The sequence below is a fragment of the Convolutriloba macropyga genome, chromosome 8 (genome assembly GCF_964194025.1).
Source record: "Convolutriloba macropyga chromosome 8, txConMacr16.3, whole genome shotgun sequence".
NCBI lineage: Eukaryota > Metazoa > Xenacoelomorpha > Acoela > Convolutidae > Convolutriloba > Convolutriloba macropyga.
In genome coordinates, this window is record NC_134475.1 from 60,767,388 (window position 1) to 60,787,797 (window position 20,410).

Here is a 20,410-nt window from a genome sequence, read left to right on the forward strand (position 1 = left end):
AAGAAAGAAAGACACGTTATGAAACGAAAATTTCAACGTTGCAATTGAACAAAACCAAAGTAAGTTTAAAGCAATATATGTAGGTTTTTTTAATAAAAAAAACGATATGCATCTGCTACATCAAATCGAAAATGTATATTCACTCAGATTTGAAATTTTGTAGATACGACTGTAGATATGTAAAAATTAGTTTTAAATTTCCTTGAATGAGTGATTTTAGTGATTTGCATTTTATGTTCTAGCTTTTCATTTTAGCATTTTGTATTGTTTATAACCTGATGATGAACTCAGAGTTCGAAAACGTTCGTAAGAAAGTTTTAAATTGACAATCCTTTTTAAAATCTTGATACGTCATACTTTCATCGATTTAGTGTGCTACCTTATGAAAATGGTCGTTGTCTTTCAGTCCGTTCCAATATCGGTTCTATCACCGTAGTAAGCTACCTAATTTAACTCTGATGCGTCAAATTTGTTTTTTCGGGGCCCGAGCTTTGTTTCATCAAATGTCTATATAGGATTTTTGACACCTGTGAACCTTTGTCAGCAATAAATCAGGCAATAAATTAGAAACGGAACTGTATCTTTGGCCTTGAAGTCCAATTATTATAGGTCTCTTTTATCTACGTGTAACAATCACAACACTTAGCACGTTTTCGAAGCTTTGGTTTGGCTTAATCCATGTATGTGGTACTACAGTAATTGTCTGCTACTCTATTTATTCATAAAAGATCCTGAAATTCTTAAAACCTTAAATTAAAATGGAAATTGAATTAAATTGCGACGGTATTTGCTTATGCTACCACGATGAGGCTTTATTTTCATGGGATTCTACAGTATAAAGGGCAAAGATTTTTCTGTTCCTGATTTTATACTTAAGAATGAATTTGAAAAAGCGGATCTTTTCCGTTTGTGCCCCCAGTACGTTATACTCCCCCCTAATTGCAGAGCACGTGTCATTTAATGGTAAATCATTATGTAAAATTATTGCACGTGCTTTGGGGGGGGGGGGGGGGGGTGCAAATAATGTGAACCCACTAAGCTGGGGGTCACAAACGGAAAAGATCCGAAAATGCAATTGTATTTTGCTCCTTGTTGTTTAAGGTTTCAATGATTAGATTTAGATTGCCTTAGGACTTGGTCACAAATCATGGCGTATAGCCAATATGTGAACGTAGATGCTTTGCCAACTCCCGAGCCCACATCTTTGCCTACAGACTTACCGCCCATATCGGATTTAAACAAATTGAAGAAATACGTCCGGTAGGTCAATATTACAGTGATTCAACTTACCAAATTTCAAAAGCAGAATGAAAATTTGAAAAAATCTGTCGGAGTTTTTGCTGTGGGTGGAGCAGACAGCGATTTTTAGACTTTATACAAATAATCACGACAGCAGTGGATTAAAGAACTCAAAGTTTATGAGTTCTTTAATATTTTACTGTTTAAATTCGAGAGGAAAATTGACACTACAAAAAGAATCAGAAATTCTCTGAACAAAAAGAAAGCGATGCTAGCTTAAGGATAGATATTACATATTGTTTTTTATTAGTATATATGCTATTTAGGAATGGCAAATGGACGCTCCAGCAGGGGACCAGGAGGCATTTATGGAAACATGTTCTCAATATAACATATGCAAAGCCAGATGACTGCCCGGCCATCGAAACTTTCCGTGCCCAGAAAGCTGCATTCTTCGAAGAGCAAGGTTTGCACCGTCTTTGAAAGTTCTTATCTGTTTCCTCCTGTCGCCCCCCCCCCCCCCCCAGTACCCGTCCTGCCTACAAATGAACTAAATTTTTGTTCTCTTAGTCGTATGTCAGCAAGCTATTCAGCTTTTTTTTTGCGTTAATGGTTGTTTTCACAGCCCAATAATAGCTGGTACTAGCCACTTTTTTTTAATAAATACAGACAATTTTGGGGGCTGCAAAAATGTCGAGTGTTTTTATATCATACCGGAGAAAGCGTGCAGTTCAGTTCTTTTAATTGATGCTCATTATTTGACTTTATAACGGTGGAAGTGACCACGGTGGTTTTTTTCTACGGTGGAAGTGACCATATAGAAGTGCAAGAAGTTCAGATGCCAGAAGAATTGAATATTTAAACCCTAATTTCAACTATGATCATTTGAAGAACACACTGATACTGTACTTCTGTTTGCCTTTTAAAGGATATTTTCTAACATAAGAGGAATCAGTTACATTTGAATTCCTGAGGACAAAATTAATGGGATTGTGACGGGACAAGTTGTGGAATATGCTTCCGTTTTAGGACAGGAACGGAACCTTAGGGTGCCAAAAATGGTCCAAGGCGATTTTGCCCTGACAATCTATCACCTCAATGGAGAAGGCGTCACATCTCTACAAATAATTTTGACTATAGTGTCACTAACCTACCCTCAAATATCCTACTGTCCTCTCCTCACACCCATAGCCAGTCTATGTCTGCATTGGATGACAGAGGAGGAGGCGTACGCAGCTCTCTCTCAAATTATCTTGAAGGAATTCAACAGTCAAGACATGCAGTATTTGCCAACTAACACAATATCCTACAATGCCCTCTGCAACTCCTTATTACACATTGCTTGTGACTACGATGTGAGTTCCTCGTCTCAATTTTTTTTGCTCTCGAATAAAATTTGAAGCAATTATTTGATTTTTGAGTGATTTTTAATAGCCGCGAAGCGATAGCGGCTATTATTGGGGACATCGTGGTTTTTTTTAATTCGTCGTCTCCATCGATGATTCTTACGACCTGACTTCTTGGAATTGACTTCAGTGACTTCTATTGCTTTGCAGTTAAAATTTGTGAACGTGACGTTGTTTCTGCTTTTAGGTCAATTGCGTGACTTACCTCACTCAAAAAATTGACTTCTGAACTCACTTATGGAACTTCAATTTTTAATGAAGATTTACTAGTTAATAGTGCCAATCTTATATGCCCTAATTTGTGATTATTAGTCTTGAGTTTTTGATTTCGAATATCAATGTTGAAATAGCTCTTTAAGGGCGTTTTCCTTATAGAACGTATGTGTCAAAAATTGACAGTCCGAAGCTAACCCGAAAAGTCTAGTGGTCTATTGAAGGATGGTGGTCGATCTGTCTATCTTATTTCTTTAGGTGTTTCAATTCCTGGAAGGCCACGAGCGTCTATCGCGGCTATTTTCCGGCAATCTGCCGACTATGTTTTATACGCTTGACTTTGATTTTTAATAGCCGCCCTCATCTTCTAAACCGGCTATTATAGCGCTCCTATTACAATCCAAGAATTGGATTGTATTGGTGCTCTGTCTTTTTTTTAATTTTTGTAAGATGTTTTCACACCTGTTTTCATGACTTTGAGCTTTCAAAACGGGGTAAACAGGTAAAGCTCAATGGGCATCAAGTTTCATTAGAGGCCATTAGCTGCGTTTAGTAGTCCCTCTAGTACTCAGCGTGGTGAAGCTACTGGGAAGGCCGTAATTCAAGGTTAAAAGGTCATTTTAGTGAGTTTTTGAGCCTAAAATAATAAAAATTTTAGCATTTTTTCGTCTTTTTTCGGATTTTTTTATTAGACCAGTCTGAAATTGAGGTTTATTAAAGTTGATAGAGGTCCTTTGCAAGACGTAATTGCTTTTTACGGCCACTTTAAGCGCTATATCTATTGCTACTCCAAACACAAACACGGTAATTTATACTGATTTTTTCAAATTGTTTGAAAATGTTTGTCTTTTTTTGAGTTGTTTCAGACTTTGATGTCAAAAAAGCTCCTCTTGGGTTTAATAATAAGCTATTGCATAGTTTCTAGTGGTAATGAAGTGGTTTTAAACATTAATCTTCATGAATTTTACCAATTTTTTAAAATCATTTTTGGTTTTTTTCAAATTTTCTGACATTTGTTGTCATTATTCAAGTTTTCCAGCCCCAGGGGGGCAAGAAGCCTCATCTAATGTTTGCTAACAGTTAATTGAAAATATTTTTTGGCCAGGGAATAGTATTCCACATTTTAATATCTTTTACCAATTTTTTTGATAAAGTTGCAATTTCTTTAATTTTTTGGAATTTTTATTCAGTGGCCAGGGAACCTGCTATAGGGTTTGCTAGTATGTTACTAGATAGTTTCTAGGGGCAATAAATTAGTTTCCAATTTTTCAGTTTTGCAATTGTAGGGAAATTTTTAAAGCTTGCAATTTAAAATTTTTGATTGTTTTCAAATTTTTCGATTTTTTTTCATTCTCATGGGTTTAACTATCTTTACTGGCCAACGAAACTTTGTAAATGTTGTAGAGGGTATACAAAACAGAACTCCAGAGTAAAAAAATGTTTTGACCTTTTTAATAGCCTTATTTTTGGAAATTTTCTTTAAATTTTCTCAGTTTCTTGATGCATTTGTCATATTTGTCCAGTTTATCTACTTTTAGTGGCAGATTCATCTCTTTCAAGGTTTTTGCGTGAGTTAATGAGTATTTTGAAATGAGTCATATATGGCCTTCAAGTTAAATGTTTCAAGGGTTTTAGCAATGATCGTTTTTATTTGGTTAGTTTGTTTGATTCTTTTAGTTTCTCAACTTTTGAGATTTTGTCTTGTTGGCTGGGATTGTTCAATTGATCTGCCAGTCAGGTTCATTAGGTCTGTTTTTCATTCAATTACTTGGATTGCATTTCAGGACTTGTCCTGCTGTGTTTTTTTTACTTCGTCGAACTTTTTTTTGCTTTACCATTTTGCCGCTTTTTCGACATTTTGCGTGAAATCTTTTTGACTTCTCTAGGCTAGTTTTTCTCTTCTCTCATTTTGCTACAAGTGAATTTGAACATCAGTTGCTCAGCAAAGCAATTCAAAATGAACAGAGTCAGTATAAAAAATTGAATTCAGAAATAGAAACGGGATAAGCCCATAAAGCCCAATTTTAGATGCCCGCTATTTGAACGTCGTTCCTATAAGTCTTAGTTACCATCTCTTATGCTTATTGGTATTAATAGTAGCCCCTGTGGCATCTCTCTAAGAAACAGAAGTATGTTCAACTACGAAATGCCATCAAAATAAATTGGACTTAAAAAAAATTTTTTCTACAAAAGTCTTTTTTTGCAATATCTTCTATTCTTTCAATTTGGAATCCACGGCGGCTATTTTCCGGCATTCTGCCGGGTATGTTTGCATGATTTAATTTATTATTTCAGGTAGAGTTTTAAGGAAATGAACTCAAATGGCATCAGTTTTATACGAAAAGTCAAATTAAATGAGTGTCAACTTGGGTTCGTTTTCTTTCTTTGATTGCTCTCGCAAAATTTTTGCTTGATCGTTTTGACGTTGAGTGACTTCTATGCCATTGATTTTTTCGTTTTGTGTGAAATAAATTTCTCATTCTGAAGTGTCAGCAGCTGAACCCAAGTGGCGGCAGTTCACTACTGAAAGTTGAATGAAAAGTGCCGAAAATGACGAAATTGGTTTAGTTTTAAACAGCCGCCGTCAGCCTCTCAGTGAATATTTTTTATGCGCTCTCCTTTTTTACAATTCCAAGAATTTGAATTGTATTGGGGCGCTGTCTTTTTAAGATCTTTTCACACATTTTTATGATTTTGAAGGTAAACTGCGGTGATTTTGTTCACGCCGAAACAGGAAGTGGAGCGGAAAAGCTAGTGGTTTTGAGGCGTGAAATTTTTTACTCTTAATTTAGAGTAAGAAAAACGGTTTTTGAACAAAAATTGGCATTCGCAGTTCTGGTTTCTTTGTTCACATGCGGCAATTTCACGAATTTGACTTTGATTTGCTGTCTTTCCGATTTTTTTGATCGGTTCATTTTCTAAATGTTTTTCCCAATCCCTTCATTGTCCATTCTGAGTCTATTTTTTGTCAATGAAAATGCTTTGAATTGAGGTCAAGACTTGTTCTCTTTTTAAAAAATTGGATGTACCTTTTGATCACGTTTTTCATAAGTAATGATTTTCACGTTTGACGCATGTCTTTCCTCACTCACTGTTTCAACTGAATGGATTTTAAATCCTTTCACTCACCGAATTACGCAATGTGAAGACGGTCATTGTCAAAAGAGCAAAATCAAAAGACGCGGATAAACCGATAAAGATCTGGCATTTAGTCATAGTGCGTTAAGTATCGAAGTTCCTTAGAGCGATTGCTTGCTGATATTAGTATTAAGCTTAACAGCTTTCAGTTTACAAGCTGAAATAAGTATAGTTTTAGAATCTAACTGAAACTGCGCAACAAAATAGAACACCTTTTCAATCACGATGTGCGTCTACGGTGGCTATTTTCAGACAATTTACCGGCTATGTTTTCACTTTAGATTCTATTAGTGGTTATAGTGCATTTTTTTTGAAATTAGTCGGTCATGTTTGATTCTGACAAGTTGCCTATTACTAAGCTCTAATAACATCAGTAGAGCCCCTTAGTTAACATATTGACCAGTTTTGAGCATATTGTTGAAAGTTGCAGTTCAGAAATAATTCGTTAAGAATAAGGCTAGGCGCGCTGCATATACTAATAGAGGGCGTGATATTAATATAACAACATCGAGGTCAATTTATAACTCAGTTTTTCTATCGGAGATAAAGTTGGAGGATTTAAGTCCTTTTAAGGTTTTGACCGAAAAATTGGGCGAGTGTAACATAAACTTTGTTATTTTAGTCAATTTGGACGCCCTTGGTATACTAACTGTGTCTTGTGTTGATTGTTTCTCTGTTGTTGTTTTTCATATTGTATTTTTACAGTTTGGTTCTAGAATGGCATTACCATAATGATTGTGTTTCAGCCTAACAACAAGAGCTTCAACAATGTACGCAATTTAGTCAATCCGAGAGAACAGCTTTCACAGTGGATTTGGTGGATTTTCAGAGATCTGCCTCTCTCGTATCTGGTTGGTAACAGAGAAGATTAATTGTTGAAGAATAGGTGTCACGTTAGATTATCTAGAATTAATTTTTGATTAGAACGTTAACGGCGGCCATGGCTGATATCTGCGTCAGTTGCTGCTTGGTTCAATGTAGCTTAATCTTATCATGCATCCGTGAAGCTAAGCTTTAACAAACAAAATATAAGTTTTTGGTTGAATATCTGCCTGATTTCTACAATAGCGTGCCAAATAATGTTATAAATGGTGTGGTTTTAAATAACCTTCTAATTTGGATAGTTTTCTAACTTACATCTCGAGAAACCAGATGATATTCCTGAAAAGAATTGACCTTTTTTTAAAACACGCCTCTGTTTTCGTGAAAAGAGAGCATCTGTTTTCGTTGATGACTAGCACGTAAAGCGGTTGTATCTTTCGTTAACTGTTAATTAGATAGTTAAGTCGAGCTTTTCTGTCAAGTCCATGATAAAATAATACAAGTTATAGTCGCCTTAAAAACATTTTTTGTATACTGTTGAAGAAAGTCTCCAGAAGACAGTTTTTGTTAGTGATGTTTTTAATTGCTCTCAAACGAATCAAAAAACTTTCTTTTCGTCTTGTGCGACAGATTTGTTTTTTTTCCAATAAGCGCCTGTTGTAAGATTTATTGCAATAAGCGCCTGTATCCCGCTAAAATTACCTGCGAATTGCAGTTCTGTGCGACAGCTACAACAACAACAGATTTTTTGCCACTTTGTCTTGAGAAACGAAATAAACTAGTAAAACTCTTGGGGCATTGAGTCGCTGGCAGGTTGATAACAGCCTTACTAGATTTTGGAGTATGTTCAACACTGAACTTCTGGAGAGACATAAAATCATGGCGTGAAGGTCAATTCTTTGAGTTTTGGACCCTCAATACACCCACATGCTATGCAGGCGTAAATTCACAGCCTAAAAAGGCACCTTTGATTTTCTGGATAACCCGCTTTTCACTCATTTCCCTCTACTTTGCCCCTTACCACCGCCGCCAAAAGAATCTAGGCCCCTATAAATTTAAGCTAGCGACTACCAAAGCCAGCGCCTTGTGTTCGACGTAAGCCGGCTGTTTTTTTTTTCGGTTTCCTAATTAATATACTTTCACAGGAATAAAAGTTAAAATACAAATTGTTTGCTCTGGAAAGTATTGATTGCCAATGCCTATCAACATAACTGTTTAATTGTTCTCGCACAAAATTGAAAAAATTTTTTGCTTGAGCATTTTGACTTTTTAGCTAGAACATCCGCAAATTTTCTTTCGGTCGCCTGAGTCATTTAATTTTACTTTCCGTCTTCAAAAAGGTAATTGATAAAATCCGAGGGCATTCTTGTCTGATCAGCTCTTTCAGTGATGTACTAAGCTCTAAGTGTACTGTTCAGCTAAACTTTTGAAAGTTGAATGCTGAAACCTGTGCTTGCCATCTCATTGCTGCAAAATTTCAATTTAGTTCTTTATCGTTCCCTTTCATGTGACTTGTATCTTAACTTTTGTTTTTGCGTGGGCTCTTAAGTCGAAGTTAATATTTTTGTTGGGTCCTAAAATAGTCGGTTTTTTTAATTTATTTCGTGAATATCAAAGTTTTGGAGCTTTCTGATGTTTTGATCGTCTTTGGTGTTTTTATAATGCACTCTTAAGTTGATTAATTGCTCTGAAACGAAGTTTGTTGCGATAATAATAGTCTTGTGGTCTTATTTAATGCGATTTTTTGCTTGACCGATTTTTCGTCTGACCCATTTGGCTTTTCGAGTCTCTACGTATGTGATTCGCCAAAAATGTTTTGAGGAGACAATTTCAAGGTTAGTGGCGGGTAACCTCCGTCCACCCTCCTCCAACCCGGCGATTCGGACCCCCTCTCCCAGAACTACCCCCCTCCACGCCGCCATCGCTTGACCCCTACGCTCACATCCACCTGATGCATATCTAAACCCCAGTTGGCTACTACTGATGCCCACTGCTCGTCAGTTGTTTAAGAGCAATTCTTCCGACGTTAGTTGGTTGTTTCATCCTGTTGTTTTATCAACGATTTGTATGTTTCTGCTGACTTTTTTCGTAAAATTTAACATTCGCTGATTTAACATTAGCACCTATATTGACCAAAGCAAGATCGTTGTGAAATAAAGAAGAGATATTGCCATGAGTGTTGCTTTGTTAATAGCCGCCTTCATCTTCTCAGCCGGCTATTATAGCTCTCCTATTTTTTTTACTTCGTCGAACTTTTTTTTCGCTTTACCCACTTTGCCGCTTTTTCGACATTTTGCGTGAAATATTTTTGACTTCTCTTGGCTAGTTTCACTCTGTCATTCTGCTCAAAGTTCTTTTAAACAGCAGCTGCTCAGCAAAGCAGTTCAAAATGAAGAGAGTCAGTATAAAAAAAATCAAAGTCAGAAATAGAAACGGGATAAACCCATAAAGCCCATTTTTAGATGCCCGGTACTTGAACTTTGTTCTCATAAGTTTTAGTTACTATCTATAATGCTCATTGGTATTGATATTAGACCCTCTAGCCTCTCACTGAGAGACCGGAGTATGTTCAATTACGAAATGACATCAAAATAAACCGCACTTAAAAATGTTTTTATACAAAAATCAATTTTTGTTGATATTTTCTTTTCTTTCAATCCCAATAGAGTTATGGGAATCAACGGCGGCTATTTTCCGGCAATCTGCCGGGTATGTTTTTATTGGCGCTAGTTTATAGCCAACTATTTAAATTATATTCAGTGTTCAATCAAGATATGCGACACAACGTCATCGTAGAACATACTTTCGTTACAAGAATGATGTTCTGGATCTGAATGAATTTTCTGTGTACGCCACTGTTTTTCAGTCTTGCAAAGTGCCGATTCAGTGCTATTTGTTTACTCCCGCCTTTTCTGGATGCTTTCATTTGTCTCAATGGACGCATTTTTTCATTCTGGGCCCTGTGGCAAAATTTTCGCTTGACTGGTTGAGATTTTGGTCTAGAAATTTCTCTGACTTCGTGTGGGACTTTTTCACACTTGGTACTTCTTTTTTGAGTAAACTATGTTACTCTCGCTTTGAAATAAAGTTTGTTGATAAAAGCGATTATGTGTGAAGGAAGGCAGTGTAGCTGTGTGGTTAGGATGTCACTCTGCCAACCTGGAGGTCAGGGGTTCGATCCGAAGGGGAACCCCTCGCTTGTCATTTGAGAGCAATTCGTCAGACCGTGACGAGTTTTTTTTGTAAATTTTTGGTCCGTTGTTCTCACGTCAAAATTTTCTTGGTTTTAAGTTTTTTGAAACTTATTTTTGAAATATATGAAATTGCAAGTTTTTTAAAATTTTTTATTTATGCAGAAACGTGTGTTTAGAATCTCATTGCTGCAACCCTTTCAGTTTAGTTCCTTATTGCTCCCTTGTATGTGGCTTGTATCTTAACTTATTGTTTTTACTAGGGTTCTTAAGCCGAAGTTAGTTATTTTGTTTGGTACTAAAATAGTTGGTCTTTTTTATTGATTTCGTGTTGTTTATAGATTTCATCAGTTGTTCTAATAATTTTTTAAGCGATTGGATTTTGTTGTTGACTCGAATGTCTTAAGCGGGAGTCTATAAATTGGTTTGAAAATTTGTGTTTCTGAGCGTGAATATCAAAGTTTTGGGAGCTTTCCCAGCCTTTTGATGTTTTAATCGTGCTGTCCTTGGTATTTTTATAATGCACTCTAAAGTTGATTAATTGCTCTCTAACAAAGTTTGTAGCAATTATATTAGTCCTGTCGGTCTTTTTATGCATTTTTTTTTGCTTGACCGATTTTTCGTGTGCCCCATTTGACTTTCCGTTCTCAAAAACAGGATAAACAGGTAGCGCCCAGCGGGCATTAAGTGCTCTTAGAGCCTTTTAGCTCTGTTTCTGCTCAAACTGTTTTAGAGACTTATTCTTATGGTGATAAGGGAGGTTGAAAACCCTTCGTCTGTTGATCCTCCACTGTTGCCCCCGACCCCACCCGCGCGCTGTTAACCCCACCCCACTGTTACTGTTGCAACACCCCCTCTCTTCCCGTGTCTTCTAGCTTCTTACGAACAACTGCTCGCTAAAAACACGCAAATTTATAAGCGTTTTGACAATTTTTGTCATTTTTTGAGTTTTATCGACCCGAGCTGTCAAGGAACCTCCTATAGGATTTAATAATAGGCTACTGCAAAATTTCTAGTGGTAATGGGATGGTCTAAACATTTGAACATCAAGAGTTTTAGCGTTTTTTTTTACAAAACGTGCAATTTTTTCAAATTTTTTATTTTTCCCTATTCAGGTCTTTCCAGATGCAGGGACCAGAAACGTCCTTAAAGGTTTGATAATAAGTTACTGAAAAAGTTTTATTTGCCATGAGTTAGCTTTCAGTTTTTTAATATGACAAATCTTATCGATTTTTTTGTTTTTTTTTAAATTTTTGTAGGTTCTTAGGTTTATCCAGCCTCAAGAGCCGAGGAACCTCGTCTAGGGCTTGACAATAGGTTATTGTATATTATCTAGATGTAATGGAATCTCCAAGATTTTAACATCACGCATTTTTTGACAAAACTTGCAATTTTTCGTTTTTTTTGACATTGTCATTATTGAGAATTTTCTGAGCCTGAGGGGGATCAGAAAACTTGCTTAGGGGTTTGATTTTAATTAATGACAAATTTTTATTGGCTTTGGAATAATTTTCAACCCTTCAATATCACAAGTTTCGGCAATTTTTTAAACAAAACTTTAGTTTTACAATTTTATGTTTTTTGTCATTTTTTGGGTTTCTCCTGCCTCCAGAGCCAAGCAATCTCCTCTAGGTTTTCATTATATGTTACTGCATAGTTTTTAGATGATGGTTTTTTTTCAAGAGTGTTATATCACGAATTTAAGCAATTTTTTAAAAAATATTTGCAGTTTTTTCGAGACTTTATGAATTTTTTCCGGCAACAGGGGTCCTGCGACCTCCTCCAATGTTTGATAATAAGCTGCTGCGTACTTTCGAGAGTTAATGGAATGGTGATAAATTTTTAGATGACTCCAGTTTTAGTAATTTTTGGATAATATTTGGTTGTTTTTTAATTTTAGGTAAATCATTGTTCCAAGTTTATGGAACTTTATGAGCCAGTGAAGCTATTTCATGCCTGAAACCAGGATACTATATAGTCTCTTGAGACAATGGAATGGTTTTAAAGATAATATTATCTTGAATTTTGGCAAGATTCTGTTTTCAATTTTTTTCATTTTTTGTCCTTTTCTGAGTTACGATCATTACTGGCCAACGAAACTGACCCCCAGAGAAAAAAATGGCGTTGAACTTTTTTTCTGCGGAATCTGTAAAGTTTTAAGTTTTGCTTTCAGTTTTCAACATGATTTATTTACTAACAAGACTAGAAAACTAGAGAAGTTGAGAGTGGAATCCCTTCATGGAAAATATTCCTTGCTTTTTTTCTGTCGGTTAGGGTTTCTTTCCTTCTCTTTCTTGTTCACGGTTTTTTCTCTTTCTCTCTGTTTTTGTTGATGCCGCACTTCAGCTGCTGTTATGTGGCGTAATGTCATCATCTATTATCCTCATTAAAGCCGAGTTATAGTAGAAATGATTTTTGTCGTAACTCAACAAGCACTTCTTAGGAAATCATTTTCAATTGCTGTCAAAGGCAGTTTGTAGCAAATATATTAATCCTGTTTGTCTCCTTTATGCAATTGTTCGCTTGACCCATTTCGGTCTGATTCATTTGACTTTTCCTCTTCTGAAATGGGTTAAAAAGAGGTAGAGCCCAGTGGGCATTAAGTTGTCTGCCCACTAGTCTGGAAGTATGAGATTAACAGAAAATATTTTGGAGACTTGTACTTATGGCGTGAAGGCTGTTCTTCGAAATTGATCCCACACCCCACCCACGGCTCTCACATCAGTCACACCAATCTATTTTTGCACTCCCGCTGCGATGAACCCCCGCTGCGCTCACCTTACGCCCCTTCAGTTAATATAAAGCTAGCGTCACTAAACCGTGGCTAGCTACTGACAAAGCCAACCGCTCGCCGGTTGTTTGAGAGCAATTTGCCCGACGTTGGTTGTTTCGTTATTTAGATTTTTTTAGTACGCCTCTGTCTGCGGACTCAACGCTTCGCAGCTTAGCAAAGCACCGATTCAGTGCGATTTATTTACTCCAGCTTGATCTGAATGCTTTCATTTGTCTCAATGGAAGCATAATTTCTTCTCGGGACCTTTTGTCAGGAATGGAATAATTTGATGATTACTTCATCGCAGCTTTGATCTTTTTTCGAGTTAATCTATCGGATTGTTAAGGTGCAAAGATTGAGTGAGTAAGTCTATTGATCTCAGCCGTTAAGTTACAGCATTTGGTTTTGAGTGCTGATCTGTGTCACTTGGGTTATCTTTTTCCTCGTGTAATGTTTTTGACGAAAATCTTCTCAAATTTTTTTGCTATGTCCATATCATAGATCGAGCGCGGGCATTTGTCTAAGAAAAAGAAGTCCATCGCGCTTTTTGTGATCGTGTTTTTGCGGATGGTAAAGTTGATCAGGACCAGACCCTGGGTCAACAAATTACATTAGCATTGTTGAATGAGTCGTTCAGTATTGTTTTTCCTTGCGGCTGTCACTTGAGAGGAACGGCAGCTTAAAGTTTGAGCAGAAGTTTTTTGCCAAAATTTAAGATTGAAACCGCTACATGTAAGTAGTACATCCTTCGTGTCGGGTGTGGCCGACAATTTATATTTTTATCAACGTAGCAGTTTTTGTGACCGTGTTTAGCATCTTCCGTTTGGTTATGAACTGAGAAAGTATGAAATAGGAACAACAGAAGCTAACTATCTTGAGTTAACATGTTCACCGTGGGGTCTAAGCATATGTTTTTTGTGCGTAATTTTGATTTTAGAGGTACATGTTATTCACCAGCTACTCGTGATGGATTTGCGCTAGTGTGAATTTGATTTATATTAATAACGAAGGCGATGAGACGTTGTCATTGCGTTGTGGAGCTGTTGATCGTAAAATTTTTCTACGTAGATGTCAATTTTCAAGTTATTGTTGACATTTACGATACTTTTCACTTCTACTTTTTTGCAATGAAAGGGACCCAAAATTTAGTGAATAGTGAATGATTATTTTCAAGTTTAATAATTCAAAACCTTACAACAGAAAGTATGGGCAAGTAAATAAAACTGCAATTTAATTGATTTTTATCCGAATTTTTGATTACTTCGAAGTTTTACTGGAGAACATCCTATGGCTTAGGAAAGGCAAATCGATTTCCCCACAAAGTGGAGATTTAAACGGGTGTGAGTATATAGTGTGACACATACATACGCAGACACACGCATACGCGTACATGCTTGAGTTGTTGTCGTTTCAGGTGAAGATCATGGACTGCTATCTGGTGGAGGGACTGAAAGTGTTCTACAGGGTCGCACTCACTATCCTACACATGCACAAGAAACATTCGAGTAAGTACATAATTCTTGATGTTTTTAATTGCTCTCAAAGGAAGTTTGTAGCAATTATATTAGTCCTGTCGGTGTTTTTACGATTCGAAGAGGAGTATTGGTTACGATTCGAAGAGGAGTATTGGTTTTCTCTCGGCCTTTATAGGAACTAATTTTGTTCAGGCGGCATTTTGTTCACCTAAAAGCGAAAGTGTGAAAAGCTGTGATAGTGAACAGATTTTCGCTGAAGGAGAGAAATTTTTTGATATGCGCTGCAGCACAAAGTTTTGCAGAGCCTATTAATATTTTTCAAGCCTAAAATGGGCTCATATTTCTCAATTTAAAACTTAATTGTTGGATTATTTTAATTTTTTTGGATCTTAGAGCAAACTTTTTTCTGAAAAAGCAATAAATGGCAACGTTCGATTGGCAGTTCGTGCATTGAACAACTCTTTTGAACTTGACTTCTTTTTTTGTTTTATCAAACTGTACACATACTGATCCGTTTTTTTTTGCATTTTGTGTCCAATTTTTTATTTAATTTGTACACTTAGATTTTACTTTCAAGACATTTATTTTTAATTAATTTATTTGTTTTTTGACGTCTAATCTTTGAAATTCAAGTGAAATTTGTTTCGTAATTACAATTTGAATATATTTTATAAAATAAAAATTTGACAATTTTATTTTAGAGTGTTTTAATTTAGCGAATCTCTGTAACATATCCTAATTTTTTATATTAACATAAGCATGGCTGTGTAATGTTATCGAGCCATGATTGCTATATAAATATATGTACTTTATTTTGGATCGGTATTTTATGAGTGTATTTAAAACAGAAAGTCAGTGCTGCATGTGGAAACTGTGTTCAGATCAAACGGCCGATTTAATCGAAAAGCAGAGAAGCGAGAGTGATTTTCAGATAGTATCTTTGAAAACTACTTTATAGATTTAAGGCGAAAAAAGTTGTTGTGAAGAATTTGGCTAAGAGAAGGAATTTTTTTAATCACATGCGGCTGTTTCAAAACAGCTTGTTTTAATTCAACTTTGCAATCAAAGGTGTGTCTCACAATTATCTAATCTAGTGGTAGTTTGCGTGGTCTTCACCTTTTTTTTTACCATTCTGCCTATTTTGTTTTTCTAGCATTTTTTGTACTCTTCAATTTTTTTGTTTTTTTCGTAGTCTTTGAGTTGTGTGGTTAAAACTAGTTGTTGTAGCAAATTTATTGAATGTTCGTTATGATTGATAGTTTTTTTAAATTTGAGAGACCTTGGCTAAATTCGAGTTTTGAATAGTTTTATGGTTTTTCACTTTTTTCTGACCTTACGCTTACTGCTCTACTTTTTTCTCAATCAATTCTAAGTTGAGAGTTATTTTTTAGGTGTTTCTACTATGAACTAATATTTTTTTTCAGTTATTAGTTAGCAGTTTCCAACATTTAATTGATTTTTCTCCCTCTGTTTGGATGAGTCACTGACCTCGCTGAAGAAGTTGTAAAAATTGTTTGCCGAATAATTGTGGAAGAAATATGAAAGCTAAACAGGGCACATATCTGTCTTCTAATTATTTTATGTTTCTTATGTTTTTTTTCTGGATTTGCCACTAGAGTTAAATTTTATCCGGTTGTGTATCAGTTATTGTCGGATACTTTTATATCTTTCTTGTTGTTTCAAAATGCTAAGTATGATTATGTGGAATATGCATTAGGTCAGTGAGGATGGAATTCTTCCGGCTGTTGTTTTATGCGATTTTTGGTCTGACCCATTTGACTTTTCGTCCTCAAAAACGGGATAAACATGTAGCGCCTAGCGGGCATTGAGTGCTCCTAGAGCCTTTCAGCTCACTAGTCTTCATTAGTCTCCAAGTATAAGATTCACAGAAACTGTTTTGGAACTTATGGTTGTGAAGGGCGGTTCTTAGAAATTGACCCCCCCACCCACCCACAACACCCCCCCCCCCCCAATACCCACCCCTGCACATCGTAAGGGCTGCGTGTAGCCAAAGATCCCCCTCCTTCTGTTTCCCCTCCGCCCCATCTGGCTCACACCCCCACCGCACCTCACGCTCCTTCGGTAAAGCTAAATTAGCCTCTTTTAACTGTGGCTAGCTACTGACGGCGCCAACCGCTCGCCGATCGTTTGAGGGCAATTTGCCCGGCGTTAGTCGGTTATGTTGTATTTAATTGACCATCTCATCCTAATTGTAGTCATAGCAGACTATTTCCTTGAACTACTGCTTTGAACTGCGCTGCAAAATGGATTTGATTTGTATAGAAGGGTGAACGCAAAGTTCAAAGATCAGCTTACTTTTTTCTTTGTTTGATCGTATTTAGGAACTCAATTTGCCTTATCCGAAAAAAGAAAAAGTGTGACCGATTGCTGGAACCGGAAAAATAGCGAAAACGTGAAATTCGTGAAGATGTTTGATGTAAGCGATACTGCTGGGTATGTTCAAGAATTATATATTCGTATTATATTGGCTAGTTTTTTTTACCGAAAACGTGAAACAAGGGTTTTTAAGTTTCTGAAATGATCTTTCTACAGATCGGGAAATGTTTTATAGCCGCCTTCTTCTTCTCAACCGGCTATTATAGTGCTCCGGCTAGTATTTGGATTGAATTGGTGTGTTGTCTTGTTTTACGACTCTAAGAGGAGTATTGGCGTCTTTTTATCGGAAATTTCGTTGGAGTGTATTTGAAACAGGAAGTGAAATGCGTGAAAAGTGTTTAGTTGAAATTGCTGAGAAAAGAGAGTGGTTTTTTGTTGATGTAGCTCATTTGAGAGAGAACGAGAAAAGTAGGTGTGAAATAATTTTGACTGAGCGAGCCGAAATGGTTTGTAACGTGCGACTTTTTGAAAGCATTTTTCTAAGTTTTAGCTCAAACTTCTACCTTTAAAGGTGTTCCGCTCAATCATGTAAACTGGTAATAGTGCGTTTGGAAGCTTTTTTGTCCATCTGAAGCAATTTTTTCACTTCTGGTGTCAATTTTAACAATTTTTACAATTTTACTTCGTTTTAAACATTCGCAGCAGTTTTGTATTCATTTTCTGATAGCATTTGGGGAGTCTTGTGGTTAAATTGCTCTCAAACGAATTTTGTAGCAATTATATTAGTCCTGCTGGTCTTTTTTGCAATTTTTTGCTTGAGTGATTTTTTGTCTGACCCATTTGACTTCTCGTCCTCAAAAACGAGATAAACAGGTAGCGCCCAGCGGGCATTAAGTGCTCTTAGAGCCTTTCAGCTCAGTAGTCTCCATTAGTATCTAAGTATAAGACTCATAAGTATAAGACTCAAAGAAACCGTTCCGGACACTTATACTTTTGGTGTTAAGGGTGGTTCTTAGAAATTGACCCTACCCCCCCCCCTCTCCCCTCACAACCCCCCAATTCGCACCCTCTCCACATCGTAAGGGCCCCGTGCACGTATCAAAGATCCCCTCCCATCGTTGCCACCCCCGCCCAACCTGGTTCAACCCCCCCCCCCCGCTGCGCTTACTTCGAGCACTTTCGCTAACTGATGACGCCAACCGCTCGACGGTTGTTTGAGAGCCATTGGCCCGACGCTAGTCGGTTATGTTTATTTCCTTTGCCATCAACTTTCCGTTCGCTCGGTTTTTCTAAGAGCCTGCTACCTTGTCATTCAATTGTTATGTTGTTTCAAAGTAAAGTTCTGTGTTGCCAGGTCTTACATGTACTTTTGGAGTCGCAACTTGATGTAAATTTTATCAGATGATTTTTTTCGTCATTTGTGTGTTTATGGAAATTTTCCTGTTTGTTTAAAAATGTTTTTTTTTCTAATCAAGTGGGCAGTACATCACGTCATTGCATTAAGGATAGTCAGTTCTATACTCCTGAACGTTTCCGAAATTTTTCTGGCTATGTTTTTTAAAGATCAGTTTAGCGCGGTGATTTTTATGACGCTGGAGTAGTAAAGAGAGCAAAAAAGCGAGTAAATTTGTGGCGTAATTTTTTTTAAACTACCTCTAAAGTGGAGTGATAAATGGCGTTCGAGCAAATTTTTGTTTTTGAAGGAATTTTTTTACATGCGGAAATTTAACTGCTGTGATTCTAATGGTGCCTATTTGCAATTGATTGAACCCATCGACGGGCAGATAAAGTTTTTTTTTACTCGTAACCTGTTGTCAAATTTTGATTTTTGCCATTTTATTATTTCTTGTCTTATCACCAATTATCGATAATGACAGTATCATTGTTTGATAATCAGGCATAAATGAATCTAATTAAGTGTTAGAGTCTACGGCAGGTGGTTTTAAAGGTTTTGACACTATTTGTTCTCAGAATATTAAGTTGATTTTTCGGCTTTGATATTTGTTGTACTTTTTGCTGTCTCATTTTTAATCACTTTAGGGACAGGTCTCATAGGTTGCAAATATGAATTATTTAAATCCAATTAATTGCATCTGTTGAATGCTGATTTTTTATCTGACTTTGACTTCCATTCTTTTCAATAACTATCGAATTTTTGATGATTACTAGTCTCCAGTTCTCAATTTGAGGTCTTATCTCTTAGTCTCCTTAATGACAAGTCTCATCTGTAGCTAAGGCTGCCTTCAATAACCATATTATTCGTTTCAGTTTCAGCTGGTTTTTTAATGCGCTTTTCTTGCTCAAAAATTTTTACTCAACTTTTCTTTTTTGTTTGTCTTTGTTGTACTTATTGCCGGTTTTACACTTTGTGTCATTGATGGGCGATTTCATCGGTTATTTATGAGAAATCGACGAACCTAATTATTCGCTTGAGTTCAATACAATCGTTTTCATGATTTTGAGTCCTGCTGTTTGAAAAACAAAAATTGATTTTTTGGCCGTTTTGTTGTATTTGTTTTTCTTGTGGTCTAATCACTTGATCTCAAAAACGACAAGAGATTTTTATTGGCTTTTAAGTGCGGCGTAATTTTAAAAATTTATGGGCTCCAACTTTTAATCTATTTTAGCTAACGTTTTTATTCGCTGGGATACCATTTATTTTTAAAAGGTTTAAATGAATTTGTGAGTTATGCCTTCATTTGTAGTTCTATTGTCCCTTTTTCAGCCATTGGAACTGCTAAAAAGTATTTTACGATTTTTAAAGTTTTATTACTTTCTGTTTTTAAGGGTTTTGTTGATTGTTATCAGGTTCTATTAGTTCGGCGCCACTGGTTTTCAAAGTTTCTGATTTTTGCCGATTTTTAGGTTTGGCCTCTTCTTTGCTTTTTCTGTCATTGAATCCCAGAAGTTTGTTATCATGTTATCGTTTTTAGGAGCCATAGAGTCGATATGTTTTAAATTGTTACGTTAAAGGGTTCCTAAAACTCTGAAATTTGGGGAAAAGATTTCTAATTAATTTTAGATTTTTTTGTGCCTAGTGGGTCAATAGCTTTGTTGACTTTCTTAGTATCATGTTGCTGTAAAAATCTTAGTTGTCGGGTTATAAGTGCATTCAAATCCTTCTATATAATATAAACGGTTGGGACATAAGTTAATTCAAATCTTGGGATTGTATTTCAGGACTTGTCCTGCTACGTTTTTTTTCCTTCGTCGAAAAAAAATTCGTTTCGCTTTACCTCATTTTTCCGCTTCTTTCACATTGTGTGAAATCTTTTTGACTTCTCTAGGATAGTTGGACTCATCTCCCACTTTGCGCAAAGTGATTTTGAACAGCAGTTGCAATTCAACAAAGCAATTCAAAATGAACAGAGTCAGTATTTTTTTAAAAAAAAAACGAAATAAAAACGGGATAAGCCAATCAAGCCAATTTTAGATGCCCGTTACTTAAACTTTGTTCTTACTAGTCTTAGTTAGCATCTTTCATACTTATTTGTTTTGATGCTAGCCCCTGTATCCTATCATAGGAAACAGGAGTCTGTTCAACTACAAAGTGACATCAAAATGGTCAGCACTTAAAAAATATTTTTTGTAAAATTCATTTTCATTGTTTTCTATTCTTTCAATCCCAATAGTGGTTATGGCAATCAACAGCGGCTATTTTCCAGCTCTCTGCCGGATTTAGGCGCTCTCCTTTTTTACAATTCAAAGAACTCGAGTTGTATTGGGGCGCTGTTTTTTTTTCTGCAAGCTGAAAGGAGGTGTATTGCGGTGCTCTTAGATTTTTTCTGTTTAGTCGTCTGACGCTTTTTCGTTTTG

At 36.2% G+C, this 20,410-nt stretch overlaps 1 protein-coding gene across 1 annotated transcript in view; it reads left to right on the top strand.

Annotated features, from left to right (window-relative positions):
* LOC142344895 (GTPase-activating protein skywalker-like) overlaps positions 1-20,410 on the top strand; it is a 38,539-nt gene that overhangs the window by 2,682 nt on the left and 15,447 nt on the right. Inside the window, exons 2-6 of the mRNA XM_075396944.1 lie at positions 1,102-1,260; positions 1,566-1,705; positions 2,269-2,594; positions 6,743-6,847; positions 14,197-14,287. Of these exons, the coding sequence (XP_075253059.1) occupies positions 1,148-1,260; positions 1,566-1,705; positions 2,269-2,594; positions 6,743-6,847; positions 14,197-14,287 (775 nt within the window). The 5' untranslated portion in view covers positions 1,102-1,147. The remainder of the gene's footprint in view (positions 1-1,101; positions 1,261-1,565; positions 1,706-2,268; positions 2,595-6,742; positions 6,848-14,196; positions 14,288-20,410) is intronic.